An 18,218-nucleotide genomic window follows, 5' to 3' on the forward strand; every position below is an offset into this window, starting at 1 on the left:
ACTCCAACAACCTCCCCTCCCCCGTGACTCACACACAGAAAGCCAAAAGCCCTGAAAGGCTGTTTATTCTCACCAGCTGGATGACCCTGCACGGGGCTCCCAGCACGGGCAAGGATCAGAGAACCTTGGAGAGGTGCGTCATGTACATTTAAGTACAAACAGAACTGCATCAATTTGTGCTTTGCTCAGACCCTTTAAGGAAGTTCTGAGTTAACCATGAAACTCAACTCAGCTTGTCATCTTTGCTTTTTCCAATTTATGCCTAATGGGTGAGGAAGGATCAGGTATGGAGACCACAGAAACATCAATACAGTGGGGGCTTGCCATTTACAAGAGCTTACAACACAACATTGTCTTTTTTTTTTTAAACAACTTTACTGTAATATAATTTCTGTACAGTAAACCACACATATTTCAGACGTATAATTTGATGAATTTTGATAGATCTGTACACCTATGACACCACTGTCACAATTAAGATACCTAACATTTCCATCTTCCCCCACAACAGTCAGTCTTTAGACCTGACACTGTGGGTCTATAGCACATGACTCTTGATGCCCTAATTAGATCAACTAACTAGATGCTTCAGAGAAGTAAAGATGGATGATTTTGTTGCTCCAATAATGAATTCTATGTAAGCCCTCGAAATCATTCAGCTTACAGCTCCCCTAACATCTGGATGTTTTCTGCCCACTTTTGCGGAGTTTTATCCTATGCATACGGACTTTAGTATTCAGTAACAAACTCAAGGGGCCCCAGTGCGGACACATGAAGGTCTTTCTCTACAGAGCATTCTCCTCATGCACTGTTGTTCTGCCTGCAAATTCTAGCTCTCTCTCCCTCTCTGAACTCCAGTCTCTACCTCCTCAACTCAGTAAAACTGAAGTGTTCCATTAAAGTTCCTGCTCTGCGGATCATGGTCAGGTAAATGCCTTTAGGTAGAAAATAAGGACATTTGCTGGGTTTCTATTATTTGTTTTCCTTCCCTCAGACATCACTGTTCTGGCTGCTTGTTATCCAATTCCTGTCGCTAATGCTACATGTTTTATCCAATTTTCTAGCTGTTTATGGCAGGAGGGTAAGTCTGCTTCCAGATACTCCATCATGGATGAAAGTGGGAGTCTCCAATCATGATCATGATTTAAGAAGATAACTGAGATAAAGACAACTTATGTGTTTACCAAACCTGTTTTCTCTTTTCCATGCTGGAAACAAGGAATAGGCAATCAGCTCTGGGGGAAAGAAGTGTCTTAATCTCAAGAACAGTCACTCTTTTTCTGACCCTGGACATTATCTTGAGGATGTGAAACCTAGAACGGCTGATGTCAACTCGCAACTAGTCTACAGAAGAGGTGCATATGCCATGAATGGCCACATGAAAAATGAAAATACCCAGGTTCTTGATGATGTTATCGTGACAGTGAACTTGCCAGCCATGAAGTACTCTAACTTTAGACTTCTTATTTGGTGAGATAATAAACTCCTTTTAGTTAGAACCAGTTCTAACTTTTTTTCCATTACTTACAAACAAATGCTTTGTAACAGATACAGTCCTTCTTGTGAGTAGGTGACTTTGAGAGCCCTTAACTGAAATGAGAGGAAAGGACAACTATGAGGATACAGAGAGAAAGTGAGGAGTTCATTTCAGCACATGTTGAGTCTGAGTTACTTAAAGATTATCCAGTGGGATCTCCAGTGGGCAACCTGGATATGTGACCTGAAGATGAGACATCATAGAGATTTGGAGGTCATTAGTGTGTGGTCTTTGAAATTGTGGTGATGGAGACTATTGCTCAAGAGAATAAGCAAGGATAGAAAGTATTGGGGTGAGTAGTGAAAAATGGCCAACAGAAGAGTCTAACATGACACAGAGAAGAGGAGGAGCTCAAGAAGAAACTGGTTTCACAGATGTGACTTTGTTTATTGAAGATATCCATCAACTTTGCTCTTAAGGAGATTATACAGCCCTCATTGTAGAGGTAACCTAATTTTATCTTATCCTTTCCTCTCAGACATCTGAAGTAGCTTGGGATAGGATCAGAGATGAATCATGAGGCCTGGTCTGTGGAAAAAGTCAGGATTACATACTGGATGAAAACAGAGAAATTCATGGAAACAGAGGTGGATCTCAAAGATTTGATGCAACCAGGTCATGTTCACTCTTGTGAACTTTGGTTATGCAACATGTTGTTGATCTATTTTTTTTCAAAGTAGTATACATAAGAATCCAAAACAAAGACATAAAGATTACAGCTTTTTATAATTAAAAAATTATATATATCAGATTCTTTTCCATTACGTTATTATAATAAATTGAATGTAGTTTCTTGTGCTGTACAGCAGTTATTGTTTATCTACTTTATAAATAGCAATGTGCATCTGTTAATCCCCAAACCCTAATTTATCCCTCCTCTGCCCTTTTAATTTCTAGTAGTAACATATAATGGAAAAGAATCTAAAAAACAATATGTGTACATATATGTATAACCGAATCACTTTGCTGTACACCTGAAACTAACATTGTAAATCAACTACACCTCAATAAAAAACAAAGTTTAAAAATTGTAAATAAAAATCTACATAATTAACTAATAGTACTCTTAATTCTTAAATGTACTTCTCTGACTTTGACAAGCTTATGCACTAAATCAAAAGAGCAAAGCTTTTTATCCCAGGAACTAATCCCCTGGTTAGTAGACTCCAAAACTCTCTATTACTAAAGGAATGTAACCTGAAACTGCTATTATAATATTGATATTTGGTGATTCCTTAATGATTTTTCTTTACAGAATTACAAGTGTCTTCAAAACTGGGAAGCTAAAAATATCTCAATACCATAGCACAGAACTTTTTTAAAAGTTTTAGGTTGGGTTCAAATAGGTTTAGAGGAATAACTATTTTCCTAAACTAAACTAAAGGGAAAGTTATCTCCTTTGACCATCAACCACAAGTTAAAGTCTTAAGCTTTGACATATAAATAAGCAGTTGTAGATAAATACAATCAATCAAATTAAGGCCTGGAAAAATTCAATCATTATTAATCACCTTAAAATACACATGTAAGGATAAATAACGTTAGAAATAAGTGAATTTAAATAGGTACGTTTAGGGACTATTTTTCTTTGGACGTGAAGATTACGCGTAAGGTTGCAGGGATTTCATGAGCGAATGCACATAAAGTACTTGCCCCAGGGCCTGGCATGTAGAACCACTCAAATAACGATCACTGTTATGTCATCATCATTCCAGCTGGCCAATCTCATTACGTTGTCATCGTTGTAAACACTGTGAGGTTTTATTTTTTGCTTTTCACTTAAGACCAGTACAGTCTAATTATCTGTCTAAAAAGACAATTTGTATCAGTAGTCTGTTTAGGTTTAGGAAATGGTAGTTAAAACGGATCAAACAAAAAGCCTCCCCCTCAGCGTCCCTGTATTGAGAATGAGTCAAGAAATCTAGAGGCTCAGGACTGACCGAAGGAGCGCTCTTGTAAGCTGTGACGATGACTATTGCTAAGGGATTCCCCATCTGCTCAGCCTCACCTCTGCCAAACCATCGTGCCCATCCCATTCCTTCTGGATTAAAAGGGATCCCAGAAAGTGCTGGAGGAAACCAGCTCTACTTGACAGCTCATTAACCAGTCTCACCTAGCTGTCTCTTTCCAAAGAGTGTAAAATAATTTGCCATCTTTTCGGGCTAATCACTATTTCCTCTTTTGGACCCTTGGTTCTAACTCCATTGTCCTCTTTATCCTTTCCCTGTTTAATCTCAATTCTAAATGAGATTTTTTTTTTTTCTGATAAAAGCCTGGAAATACTGACATGGCTTCAGGAATTGCATCAGTTTGGGTCACAAGGATGCTGTAATTACTGCTCTTACCTCATTTTAATTTTCAGAGTTTTTCTTTTTCCTTTAAGGGTCTATCACAAGGTTTGATAATGCTTAGTGATTTACCAGTAACATTTATTGAAAGAGTGTTGACTATGCTATCTCAGTTTCTTTGTGGGCCAGAGTTTCTGAATGTCAATTAAATTGGGTTTTCTTCTCTATTCAATTCTAGGTTTCCCTAATTCCCATGATATTATCTCTCTGGACAGTCTTACCCTTCCACATGTTTCAGTTATGATCTATATGCTGACAACTTTTATGCATTTCCATTCTAGTCCTGTATCTAGAGCACAAAGTACACAACCCCAATTATCTATCTACTCTTGGAAATCCCACAGATACCCCATCTTTTTCCCCCTACAGCCTGATTCTCTCCATTTCTTATATCTTCAATGGAATCACTGAATTAATCCACCAGGAGAACCAACTGGACAGAAAAATGTCACCTCTGTTTTAATCTACATATCCTGTCAGTCAAGTCCTTCTGATTTTAGCTCTCAAATATTTTTTATTCTTTCTACCTGTGTGCACCACCAATGCTTTCCCTAATCTTGGCCATCACGATCTCTAACCTAGATTTTTTGTTGAACCTCATAATTGGCCTCATTGACTCTAGTCTTGCCCTTCTTCTTTCTCTACACTCAAGTCAGGATGATTGTTCCAAACAAACATCTCTGATGTGTAATAACAGAAAGGGAAGTACGAAAAATGGATTAGTGCTGATTAAGAAGCCATACTGAGTAGTGTATTAGAGTTTTAAAGACCCATCAGGTCATTTTGGGGTCCAGAAGAAAAATTAGCTCAGATTCACTGAGGATTCTTTTCATAACTGCTTCTAAAGATGACAAAGATGAGGGTGATAAAGATGATGATAATGAAGATGAAATAGAAAGATGATGTGTAAGTTCTTAATTCATGAAACCAGACGAGTGGGAAAGTAAATCAATTGGGAATTAGTGGGGCTAGGTTCTTGGAAATCAGTCTATTTTTAGGGCTGGCTCCAGCATGAGAGGGGAGGCCAGAACAAATCTGTGTCCAAAGAGAAGCAACCTGCAGGCAGATGTCAGTTCTCCAGGAATCCTGACATTCTAGGGGTTGACTAGAATAGGAGAAGTGTAGGCAGACAGTGCATAGGATGCAGTGGATCTGATGGATGTCTGATAGATTTTGGGAAGGAGTAATACCAGTGGGTATTAGAAAGGTAGGGAGAGGCATCAGAGTCATAGCAAAGCAGACTGAGATTTAAGGTAGGGCTACACATAGAGTGTAGGCACAGAACTACTACTGAAAGCCTAACACAAAGCTGAGCTGTGCATATGAGCATGCAGCTCTCTTCAGACACACTGGATACAGACTGATAAAGAAAGAATGATCCTAGTCTAAAGGTAATGGACCTCAGTGCCTGCAGCTGGATACAAATAGGTGGAATAGAGACTGATGGAGTAACAAATAAATCCACATGTAAGTACAGTAAATATTCCTTGAAAGCCTACTGCACAAAAGATACCCTGGTGTCTTAGCATGTATCAGGCCCTGGGGCAAGTACTTTGCATATGTCTTTTCATTAAATTCTTACAGCCTTAAACATAAGCTTTACTTCCATGACTTTTTGAAGTTTTTCATCAACCACATGGATGGGCAAAATTGACTTCCAGTAACATGACAATAGTTGGAAAATGGTTGGTCATAAGGTTGAGTGAAAATGTCCTCTGAATAGTTGCTGTATTTCTCAAAAGCAAGTGACAGGGGATGTAAAAAAATTCGAAGTCACATCAAAAGATACCTTTAGGCATCACTTCTCAAAATGTGGTTCCCAAACCCCAAAGTTCCAGAAGCCCTTGTAGGAGTCTGCAATGTAAAAATTATTTTACTTATAATATTAACATCTGCTTTTCATATTGTGTGGACATACTCATAGTGCAAAAGCAACAGGGTTAAAATTTCTTGTGCTTTAGCATGAAGCCAGGGAAGTGGCCTCAAACTACACTAGTAGTGATTACATTCTCACTGCCATGCCCTTGCAGTTTGTTTTGTTTGTAAAAGTATTTATTCATTTATTTATTTATAATTGAAGTGTAGTTGATTTACAATGCTGTGTTAGTTTCAGGTGTACAGCAAAATGATTCAGTTACACATATACATGTATATATAAATCTATTGTTTTTCAGATTGTTTTCCATTATAGGTTATTATAAGATATTGAATGTAGTTTCCTGTGCTATACAGTAGTTCCTTACTGTTTATATATTTTATATATGGTAGTGTGTATCTGTTAACCCCAAACTCCTAATTTATCCCTCCCTTTCCCTCTTCGGGAACCATAGTTTTTCTATGTGCTGCACCTGAAGTTTTTAAAAAACTCAGTTTTACTTAAGATGCTTTTGGTGAAACAGTAACAAGTATTAGTGTTATTAAATTTCAACCTTTCAATATACATCTTAATATTATGTATGATGAAAAGGGAAGTACTCATGAAGCACTTCTGCTAAAATATGATAGTTGTCTCAAGGAAAAGCACTTTGTGATCTTTTTGAGTTAGACGTGAGCTAACTATTTTTCTTCATGGAACATGATTTTCATTTAAGAAATGACTGACAGGCAAACTATAGTTATTCAAACTTGGATATTTTTCAGCTATTTTCTCAAAAATGAATTGAAGTTATCCTATTACTTTAGAAAACACATCTGACAGTTTTTGATACCAGTGATAAAGTTAGAGTGAAAGTGAGAAGTAGGATTTTGATAAACTTAAATCTGTCACTTTGAGTTTGACAACTTCCCATCATGTTAAGATTGCTGATGAGATGGGTGATGATATTAACAAATGTGATACATATTAAATATTTTCATGTATGTTATCTGTACATATAAATAAAATGATAAAATGTGTCAACATGTGTAAGATATGCAAAACTCAGTGAACTAATAATATGCTCCAGGTGACGTGTGATTCTGCAAAATAAAAGATAGTCAAAAATATAAGACAGATCAGTGGATTTTAAAGAGCATGAAAGTCATTAATATGCTTTGAGATTCCACACTGTAACTAACTTTTAAGAAATGACCAACTTTTGATTTTTGATATAGTGTCAGAGAAGAATAGCCACGACTCTCTGAAAGGGCTCTTAAAGTAACCCTCCCTTGTCCAACTTCTCCATATTTGTGTGAGGCCAAATTTTTCTGCTTAAACTTTAGTCAAAGCAACGTATCACAACAGATGCAGATACAGATATGAGTATCCAGCTCTCTTTGACTGATCTAGACACTAAGGGGATTTGCAAAAATATAAAACAATGTCTCTGTTCTTACTAATTTTTTAGTTTGGAAAATATAGTTATTTTTCATAAAGATATGTTATTTGTCTGTAATGGACTTAATGATTGCTATTTTAAATGCATTTAAGATACTCTTACTGATGCATTTTTTTCATTGCTTAGTTTTGATGTCTAATATTAATAGAAATACTAGCAATAGATACTAACCTACATAAACAAAAGCTTTTTAGGATTCTCAATAACTTTCAATATTATAAAGGGATGTCAAACCTCAAATTTAAGAACCACAACTTTAAAACAATAAACTCATGATAGCCAACCAACATAGCTGGCAACAGGCAGTGGAATGGCTCTGTTTGAACAATCAGACCAATTTGAACCAAAGGGAGGTAGAAACTGAGGAGAAGTTAGTAGAAAATGCCGGATCCTCTCATCCTGCTGAAATCACCCCTTCAACCCCCTCAGGTGATAAAGAGCATCCATATGGCACCATTTCCAAGCACAGAGGCCACGGATTTATAAACAACCTTCCACCTCTTTCAGGGAAGTCAAAGGATGTGCCAGAGCTCTCAGCTCTGTTTACATGGGGAAAAGTCTCACTCTCTCTTGCTGGTAAAAGAATTTTGATTTTGCCAGGGCTGCCTGGAAGGGTGGGGGGAGGGGAGTGGAATCTCCATGTGAAATAACAGAAGGTTTCTTTCCCAAAGCTGCAGGATCAAGAGTGGAGCGGGGAGATGGGAAAAGGACAAATGGAGGCAACAGTCCAAGGGGGTAACAGTTCAGAGCACAGAGACAACATATACTTTTTAAACTCAGTGATACTATGTCGTGGTCCATGTCATTAGAGTATAACCATTTGGAGTAAATTTTTTAATGTACCTCTTACAACAGTTACCAAAATGACTGAAGGTGATGCCTTTATTTTTGTTCTATTTATATTGTGCTTAGAAGTACTACTTCTTGGAGAAGTCTTCAGAAACTCTAGGAATCTCTCAAACCAAATGACCAATATTATCATCACCACTTCCAATTTCATACATTTAAACACTAGGCACAATGTTTGAATGAATCTGCCATAAACTTAAGAAAGTAATTCAAGAGATCAAGCCCATGTATATTCTACATGGCCGTCTTGTTTTTCAGCTCATGCATATTAACGGGTATGAGATGAGTGTGAATTTCCTGAAGCACAAGTCAAAACCTGGGGTTTGTGTCGTAACTGTATGCACCACCAACAGACTTGCCAAAACTTGTACAGATGGAAACTCACAACTCTTTCTTCCTAAGCATATCACGTAGTCCTGGGTATTTTGATGTACTACTTTCAAGCTTCTGCAAAGACATTCCCAGCTTATGAATAATTGTGCTTCCGATGCAAGTAAGTGAAAAGTAGAACAGTTTTCTTCAGAGTAATGGTAGGGAACCCATTATAACCCAGAAACATAAGACAGAAAAAAATCTGCTGAGTTCATTTATTTGGTCATCTCCTATCTTGCAACCACATCACTGTGAGGATGACCTTAGCAGCTTATTCTCCCCTGTTAGCTTTCCCATACCCCTTATTCTTCAAGACTATTTATGTTTTGTTTTGTTTTAGACTATTTTGCGTTTGGCTCTAATAACTCCCTTCCATGCTCATTTTCCATAGGTCCTAGGTTTCACTTACCGTGTTCGGTATCTAACAGTAAGTAGAATATTACACTTTAGAATCCGAGGAAACAAAATTCTTATTGTTTTGCAGGATGATTAAGAACAAAGAAACAAATTTCCAGATCACTTAAAATATATATATATATATATAAAATATATATATATATATAAAATATATATATATATATTTTCAAAGATATTAGGTTCCCCTAGATAAACCATTCTCATTTTTATTCATATTAATTTCTGAATAGACACTAAAATATTTCAAAGAGCTCTCCAAGAATGTTATCATTTACACTCAACTTAAGCATTCATTGCCAACTACAGAGCTCACAAAGCTTACTGTATAAAAATAGGCTCTGAATGAATGAGACGTGCGTATCAAAGCAATTAGGTATTATTTAGCCATTGAGCCCACTTATGTGTTTTACCTTTCTTGCTTTAACTCACTTGCCTGTATCAAAAATAATGAAATGTGAAAAGAAAACAGATCTTGAATTGGTCAACTGTTATAATACTGCCCAAATGATTCACTGCTGAATAATCTTCACTTACCTCCTATTTCTGTGATGATTCTCCCCCACCAATATTTGACATTAGCAAGACTTCCTTCTATAAATTATTCTTCATGAAAACCTTCTTTACACTCATGTTTTATCAGATCATGTCAGTCTCCTGAAGCTCTAAGAGGCTATGGTGTCTACTAGCAAAAATCCTTTGAAATCACCGATGCTTTTCATTTCCCCAGATGAGTAACGCAAGACAGGAAGACATGACTTCATGGTCCATGGCAGCAAGTTCATTTGCAAGCTTTTGGCTGCAGTGTTTTGGGGAATTCTGGCATGGAGAAATGTTTCAGAAAGTCATGTTGCCCTCTAGAAGGGACCCAGTTCTAGTTGTTTCCAAGGTATTAAAATATTTCCCATCAGTTCTGTTATCAAACAATTATTGAGCATCTCCCATATTCCATCTGGGTTTTTGGCTGGACTCCGGGAATACAAATATAAACAATATGAATAAAACAGAGTCCCTGATTTCCAGGTGCTCATTATCTAGTAGACAGAGACACACTGAAGATAATTCATGTAGGTTGTCAACTTCATGCATTCATTTACACACACTGAGACCCTCCAAGCCAGACACTGTGATGATCATGATAGTCAAAGGGAACTCAGAGGAAAGGCCCTTGGCCCAACTGGAGGGTTTAGAGGGTTTCCTGGAAGAAATAACATTTTTAATGTTATACAGATGAAGATGGGGGCAAGGGCATTCTGGATATGGTCATAGGGCAGGGAAGAGTAGTGACATATCCCGGACAATGTTGGAAACTGCACTGCTTGCTATTTCTAGAACATTAAATACTAGGGTTCAAAAAATGACAAATAAGATTAGAGTTCTGTCAAGGAGGAAGAGTTAGGTTGGAAATGATCAAAAAGCGTCCATCCTCTCAAGGGCCCTTAACTACAAGGGAGAAAAGGCTCAAGGTATTCATTTTCTCAGCAAAGTAGCATACACTCCTTAGGCTTACTGGTAGCTTCTGTACAGAATTTGGGTACGAGCTTCCTATCATGTGGTACAGACAGAAAAAGGAAGTTAGATTTATACCATGGAAATGAACAGGTTAGCTTGACTGAAGAACTGAATTTTTCAGAGACATACAATGCATGTATTCACGCACACTCTAGCATGTCCATCTACCTGTGTAAGCTAAAAAACACTCAACAAGTAGTGTATCTAAAACCACTACCCAGGTCCTGATTACCCTGAAATTGAGTGGAAACAATCTAAGCAGCTTAAACCAGGTCTCTGCTCACTTCAGTTCCACGTACACGTCCTAGCTCCCACAACTTCTAAGACTGGAGATACTCTTACTGATGTTTCTATGGGGACATTAAGGGGAAGACAGCGAAGTATTACCTTCCTATCACCCACTTTTCCCTAATCCTTCTCTAGCTGTCCTTCAAGGGACTGACTGGAGAAAAATCTGGTCTGTGATGTGAATTGCATACAAACTATTCACCGTTGGCCACATCCGCTGGGCAAGACTCACCAATCCCAAGGAATGTACAAACTCGGGTTCCAAAACACAGGCTGACTGATCATTCTGGCCGTCTAAATTGGGAGCTAATTAAATGTTTTAACTGGAAGTCTCTCCTCACTGCAGCAGAACAGAGTCATTCTGAAGCAAACATTTCAATGAAACACTTCTTTGGGAGAATCCAGTTCAACTACAAGAAACAACTGCCTCTGGTTGGCAGCACAGTCTATTCCTACTTGATCCCCTCACCCTCCCTAATGCATACACACCAGCTAAATATCACTGATGCTAGGAAGTGCGACTGCAGGGAAAGGATGCCATTGTATCTCAGAGACGTCAAAGTCATCAGGAACAGTTTGTTCTTACCTAGGATTTCAGTCCAGTCCACTGGGGCTGATGAAAGCTTATATAAATCATTTGCATAAAGGGGCTTTTAGAGCCGCACTTAAACATGTTGGGTATCGTTTGAATGCAGTAAGAGTGGGAGGCTAAGTTATTCACTTCATTTCCATTAGTAATTAGATGTTGGTTGAAGCATTTCTCCTGCTTGGCAATCCCGGAAAGAGCTTTCATGTTCCAAGGCAGCAGAGCTCTAATTCTCCCCAAGAGAGGAGTCTCTACGAACTTACAGCCCACGCTTCTTTAGAGGGGTGGCTAGAATTAGATTAGCCCATGTGGATCTTAGAATGGAGTCCAGTCAGAAACCCAGAAGGCCAGAAAGAGGAAGTTGCTAAGTGTCTTAAGTGGGAAGTTTCCCTGTGGACTTACAGTCCGAGCTACTTTAAAACATCAGGACCCTTTCGCACAACAAAGTCTCATGTATTACTATTGGGTATCATCACTCAGTTGTGTTGGATGTTAAAACTGGTGTCAAACACAAGAACAACTGTAACAAGTACACAAATAAAACTTCAAGTTATTCAGCAGCTGCTCTTGGACAAGAAATGTCTAGATTAGAAACTGCCATCAATGCTGAGTGACTTGAATACTTAACATGAGTCAGAAAACACACAAAGTGATGGAGCACAGTTATGAAAAAGACACACAAAATAGAGCAGATACACAAAAAGATAACTTTGATACAGTAAGGTAAGTTCCAAGACAGAGACAAGCATAAAATGGCGTAAAATCCATCCTAAAAACAGGGGCTTCGGGAAGAAATTCTGAACATAAATCAGGCCTAAACTAAGTTTTACACAATGAATGAGAATTGGCCAATTTGGGAAGGAATGGGATGGATATTCCAGGTAGAGGAAGCAGAATAACCAAAATAACATGTATGCAGTTATACTGTAAGTAGTACTGAAAACTGAGAAATGAAAGTCGGTAGGTAATGAGAAGAGAGAACTAGGTAAAGACAAATATCTGTCTTTACTGAAAAAAAATCAGAAAAGGCAGGTAGTCCAATTTTAAAAGTGATCAGAAGATTTGAATAGGCACATTACAAAAGCAAACATCTGAATATCTGAGAAACTGAGTATGTGACTGTTTGGTTGCCTCGTTAGTAATCATGGGAGTGCAAACTGTTATGCTGTGATCGAGAACTTGGACTTTATCCTCTAGGTAATGGTGGGACTTTGAATAATTTTCACAGAAAACCAACCAAGAAAAAGAATCAGATAATAGAAACAGATCCACAGCCGATCCAGATGATAGAGTAGTTTATATGAAAATATGAAAGGCCAAGGATAGCCAGATAATTCTTGGAAGAAAAGAATAAAGCTGGAGGACTTATTTTTACCAGATATTATGGCATATTAAAAGCAACAGCAATAAAAATAAAGTGTAATGATAGATAAACAGAACAATGAAACAGACCAGAGCATCCAGAAATAAACATACACACAGTCATTATAATTTTGATAAAGGCGGTACTATCAGGCAGAGGGCAATGTATCATCTCTCAGTAAATGGCGCTGGCTCATCTGGCTGTGAACGTGGAAAAAGAAAAGAAAACCTGACTCCTCCCTCGCACCACACACAAAGATCAATTCTAGGTATATTGTAGAGCTAAATATGAAAGGTAAAAAAATTAAGCTTCCAAAAGAAAACATAATGAAAATATCTTCTTGATTTGGGGGCAGGCAAAGGTTTCTTAAATAGGACTCACAGGCACTAGTCAAAGAAAACAGCTGATAAATTGGACTACATTAAAATTAGACACTTCTGTTCTTCAAAAGGCTATTAAGAAGAGCAAAGGTGAATATATGCATATCTGCATCTATATCAATGTCTATCTAGTCCACAAAAAAACTTAGAACATATAAAGATCTTTTACAAATCAGGAAAAAGGCTGTGAGCCTAATTTACAAAGTGAATAGGCACATTAACACAAAAATGGATACCTCAATACCCAAGAAACATATGAATAATTGATTGCTTCATCAATAATTGGTGAAATGCAAAATAACACCACAAAAAGACTGACAATACCAAATGTGGGCAAAGTTATAGACACTGGTGCCATTCTCAATCACTGGCATTCTCAAACACTCATGATGGGAATGTATATTGGTGAGATTACTTTGGAAGACTTTTCGGTAGTAACCACCAAAACTGGGTAGAGTTACTCTGTGACCTAACAACTTCACCACTAGGTATCTATTTTCTCAACAGAAATGCATAATATCATCCCCCAAATAAATGTTCAGAGTATCACTGTAATAGTCACAGAGGGAAATTGTTCAAAATGCCCACAGAAGAATAGATAAATAAGTTATGGTACATCCACATGATGGAATACTATACAGTGGTGAGGATGAGTATTCCGTTACTATATGCAAACTTATGATGAATTTCACAGACATAATGATAAAGAAACAAAGCTAGGCAGAAAGAATCTTCCACATGGTGTCATTTTCACAAGATACAAAAATAGGCAAAACTAATACTTGTTGTGGGCAATCACGATAGCAATTATCCTTGGGGGTACGTAGTGACTTGAAGTGGCACAAAGTGGAGCTCCATGGGTGCTGATGGTCTTCTGTTTATCATAGTGGTGGTTACACAGATACAAATTATTTTTCTGTACACTTACATGCACTATTCTGTATATTCTGTATATTTGATTCAACATAAAGACTAAAATGCACCTAGAAGAGTCAGGCAGGTAAAGTAAACGAGAGAGTTGGGTGTAAGTCAAGTATGGTATGGTCTTAATGGCACCTTAGATTGTCTTCTGTGACAGACACTTTTGCATACTACACATACAAGAATACTCTCTATTTAAAAATGTGTGAATGTGCTATTGGTACACTACAGTGATGCTGAATCTAACATAATGTTAAGTCAGGCATGGAATGACAGCATATTTTCATGTATATAAAGTTCAAAAACAGGCAAAAATGAATTTATGGTATTAAAAAGCAGTTTGGGAGCAGGTCAAGTGGGGAATTTTTATGATGCTGTTTGTGTTCTATTGATTGGGTGGTGATTACATGTGTTTATTTTGTGATAATTCATTATGCAATACACTTATATATACTGGTGCAGTTTTCAGTATATTATATATCCATAAAATTATATTAAAACACAAAAATGTAGACTACATCTTATAAAACAGTTGGTAAAGGATATAACATCACTATTTAGAACTGAGAGAAAAAAAATAGGAAACTGGCATAGGAAACCATTGCTCCAGAGAATTTTGGAGACAGAAGTGAGACTATCACTAACTTTTTACAAAACTCCAGCATAGATGCACTCAGGGCTACCAGGGTTGTTTAAAGGGGCTGGAGTGAGGTGAACAGTCTGTTAATAATTCAGGAAAATGTCAGCAAGGGAGACTGTTTGCTTCACAAACTAAGAAGGGAAGCTAATTTGGTGCAAACCTTCTGTCATGGGAATGAATCAGGGATGTTGCTTGTCTGTTCAAAAAACAATGGGAATCTTCTTGGATCTTTTCTTCCCAGTGGGAAAAAGACTTCATACTTCAGATGAAACATTTAGGGAGCAAAAGGGAATGACAATACGCATTCCCACCTAAGCTGAATATTTGGTTCTCTTCGGTTGCTGTCACTGAGGGTGGTACTGGCATTTTCAAACTCAGTGGGAGGGGAAAGTACTAGTGTCAGGGCCAGCTGGACATGGACTGGCCTCTGAGGATGGACAAAGGGAGCCCCATCGGGAGCTCTAAAGGCCAACCAAAGAGGAAGTTGCTGAGTCTCTTACTCAGGAGCAGAAGAAAGCACTGTGACTTGGTTACCTAGCAATGTGTGTTCTTGGGATGACAAGACAACACAAACTGCCCGAAGCAGGACACTGGGCTTGATCAAAGAGGGTGCTTGTGTGTCCCTGGCTCTGGCATTGTGTCTGTACTATTATCTGCTTCACTCACGCCAGAATTGAGGGACCTGAGGTAAACCATTGACCGGAGTGTTTCCTCAGCCCCTGAGGAATGTTTACTGAGGTGTGGTGTTTTTTCAAAGTCTTTAATAAGAAGTACGCCATGTCCTCCGTACCTCTATTTTTCTAAATGTGTGGAGAGGACACGCTGTTTTTGCTCCTTTGCCAGCATTCCAAAACATTCTTGTCCCTGTGAATTCCATGGCATCCTCTGAGGGTGGACAGTATGAGCAGAGCTTTGTACTGCAATATTATATTCAGGTTTTCCAAATAAGAGAAAGCTGACTCTGTAGACATCCCAAAACATCAAAGGTGTAAAACTGGAATCTTTTGAAGAAGGCAGAGTGGATGAGAATAAAAGCACAATTTTTGTTTGCCTTCAGGACTCTAAGAAATCAAAAAAAAAATGTTTTATTTACTATTCATGCCATTTTAAATCATCCTGAAATTCATTACAGTAATTTAGGCCACAAACGTTGTATCAGAAAGCAAGCTTTTAAAAGTTCACAAACGATAAATGCTGGAGAGAGTGTAGAGAAAAGGGAACCCTCCTACACTGTTCGTAGGAATGTAATTTGGTGCAGCCATTATGGAAAACAGTATGGAGACTCCTTAAAAAACTAAAAATAGACTTACCATATGATCCAGCAATCCCATTCCTGGGCATATATCTGGAGGAAACTCTAACTGGAAAAGATACATTCACCCCAATGTTCATAGCAGCATTATTTACAATAGCCAAGACATGGATGGAACCTGAATATCCATCAACAGATGAGTGTACAAAGAAGTTTTGTATATATACACAATGGAATACTACTCAGCCATAAAAAATAAAATAAAACAATGCCATTGGCAGCAACATGGATGGACCTGGGGTTTGTCATACTAAATTAAGTAAGCCAGAAAGAGAAAGAAAAATACCATATGATATCACTCATATGTGGAATCTAAAAAAAAAAAAGACACAAATAAACTTATTTGCAAAACAGAAACAGATTCACAGACACAGAAATCAAACCATGGTTACCAGCGGGGGAAAGGGAAAGGAGTGGGTAGAGGGATAAATTGAAAGTTGGGAATTCGCAGATACTAACTACTATATATAAACTAGGTAAACATTAAGGTTCTACTGTAGAGCACAGGGAATTATATTCAATATCTTGTAATAGCCTATAGTGAAAAAGAATATGAAAAGGAATGTATGTATATAACTCAATAGCTATTCCGTATACCAGAAGTTAACACAACACTGTAAACCAACTGCACTTTAATTTAAAAAAAAAAAGAATCAGGCAAAAGATGAAAAGAAAAATTTTAAAGAAAAAAGCAAGCTTTAGGTTTAATGATATAAATACATATCTTCCTGATGCAAGCACTGAAATTTTACTGATTATATCACTAAGCATCAACTTCTTTGATACAGAAAATGTTCTCTCCTTGCAGAACAACTAGCCCGGTATTAGCCTTTACTTTTTGCTGAATAAAACAATACAGAAGTGCATTTCACCTAGACGACAAAGAACAGAATGTGAGGCAGAGTAGAAAAGAAAAAAAAAAGACTTCATGTTTATCTCTGTAAATTGAGAGATGGAAATTTACCAAGAATCCACAGGGAAGTTTCTCAAGGAATCTAAGAACAGTTTGCAGACTCCACTTAAAGGCTCCTCAACTTTGAAGGAAAAAGAAATTCTGAACTCTGAACTGAGGATGCCCAGCGTTTTGAAAAGGACTGGTTTGTCTCCTGATTTTGGATTTCTTTTCAGAGCATCCCACAGTTACATTCATGCATCATTTTCCAAAATGGGGCAGCATGGTGCACTGTGATTTGGACGTTAGTAAGCATTATTGTCTGGAGAAACATCAAGGGAAACCTGCATACACACAGGCTCCATAGGAACCACTATAGTCAAGGGGTTGGAGGTGTCATTATCCAGAGACGGATCTTTTTAGCAATCAAAAGCAGAGCCCTAATTTTCAAAAGGGACAATCCAATGGGTGCTCTGGACCTCAAGGTTTCAGAGAGTGGCCAATGAATAGCAAATTACAGAAACTGCCTTAAAATAAAAGGATGGTAACTTTAGACCTTAATATCAAAATATGAAAGCAAAGAGAAAAAAGTCTTTAAATTTTTCAAAAACTAGAGAATTGGGATACAAAAAATTCAACAAGGTAGTTTGCTGTAAAAAAAACACACATATTTATTAAAAAGGTAAAACATTCTAAATGGCTCTATTTATAGAAAAGAGTTTTAAAATAAACTCTTCTATTAAATTTACATCATCAATGGCATTTCATCCATTAGTCATTAGAGCCCAGTGCCAGTGGGCTGTGAGATTTTTAAAGGTCTACAAAAATAATTGAAACCTGGAAAAAAAAGGTATTCGCTCCAAGCTACAAAATGAGAGCTACAAAATGGAAATTAATAAATACTTAATTAAACGTCTACCAAAAAAAAAAATAACATTACATCAACTAGTCAACTTCAACTCTACTCTTTTATAATTGCGGTATAAATTATATTTAATGTGGGATATGGGTGGATTTTAATTCGTTTGATATATTATACATGCAGGTCAGCCAAAAGCAAGCTTATACAGGGTCCTCAAAACAACCCTGAATAACATCAATGTGATCAAAATGGCAATCTGTTTTCATAAAGGCACTGGAGGTTAGACAAGGGAAATAGAAGAATTAGGAATAGCAGTGTTAAGTACCAAAACAATAGGCCTTGGAGAGAAAAATGCTACCCCTCCCCAGAAGCAGCAATACTGACTGAAATCCTCACCTCCATTCCTCAGAATTATGACACTGAGGTATAGTAGTGTTTCTGTCGGGGGAGAGGGTGTTTTTAAAGAACAAGTTTCCTTTAGAAGAGGTAAATAGGCCATTTACATCTCATTGTGTACTTTTCTCAGAGAAATTAGGAAATCAATTAGATGATGCTCCCCAAGAGGTGGTATCTAATGAGAATGTGGGACGGTAGAGGCTTGGGGGTGAATTTTAAAGGTGAAGGA

The 18,218-nt window shown here is 37.5% G+C and overlaps 1 protein-coding gene across 19 annotated transcripts in view; it reads right to left on the reverse strand.

Annotated features, from left to right (window-relative positions):
* LOC105077222 (uncharacterized) overlaps positions 1-18,218 on the reverse strand; it is a 196,528-nt gene that overhangs the window by 54,936 nt on the left and 123,374 nt on the right. The window contains exon 6 of one of the 19 annotated variants that reach the window (XM_074368354.1): positions 8,997-15,588. The exons of 17 other annotated variants lie outside the window; for them this stretch is intronic. In XM_074368354.1, coding sequence (XP_074224455.1) covers positions 15,459-15,588 — 130 coding nt within the window. In that variant the 3' untranslated portion in view covers positions 8,997-15,458. Of the gene's footprint in view, positions 1-8,996; positions 15,589-18,218 lie in introns of those variants that run through there. One more of the 19 variants, XR_012508609.1, reaches the window with a different exon arrangement.

The sequence above is a fragment of the Camelus bactrianus genome, chromosome 8 (assembly GCF_048773025.1).
Source record: "Camelus bactrianus isolate YW-2024 breed Bactrian camel chromosome 8, ASM4877302v1, whole genome shotgun sequence".
Classification (NCBI taxonomy): domain Eukaryota; kingdom Metazoa; phylum Chordata; class Mammalia; order Artiodactyla; family Camelidae; genus Camelus; species Camelus bactrianus.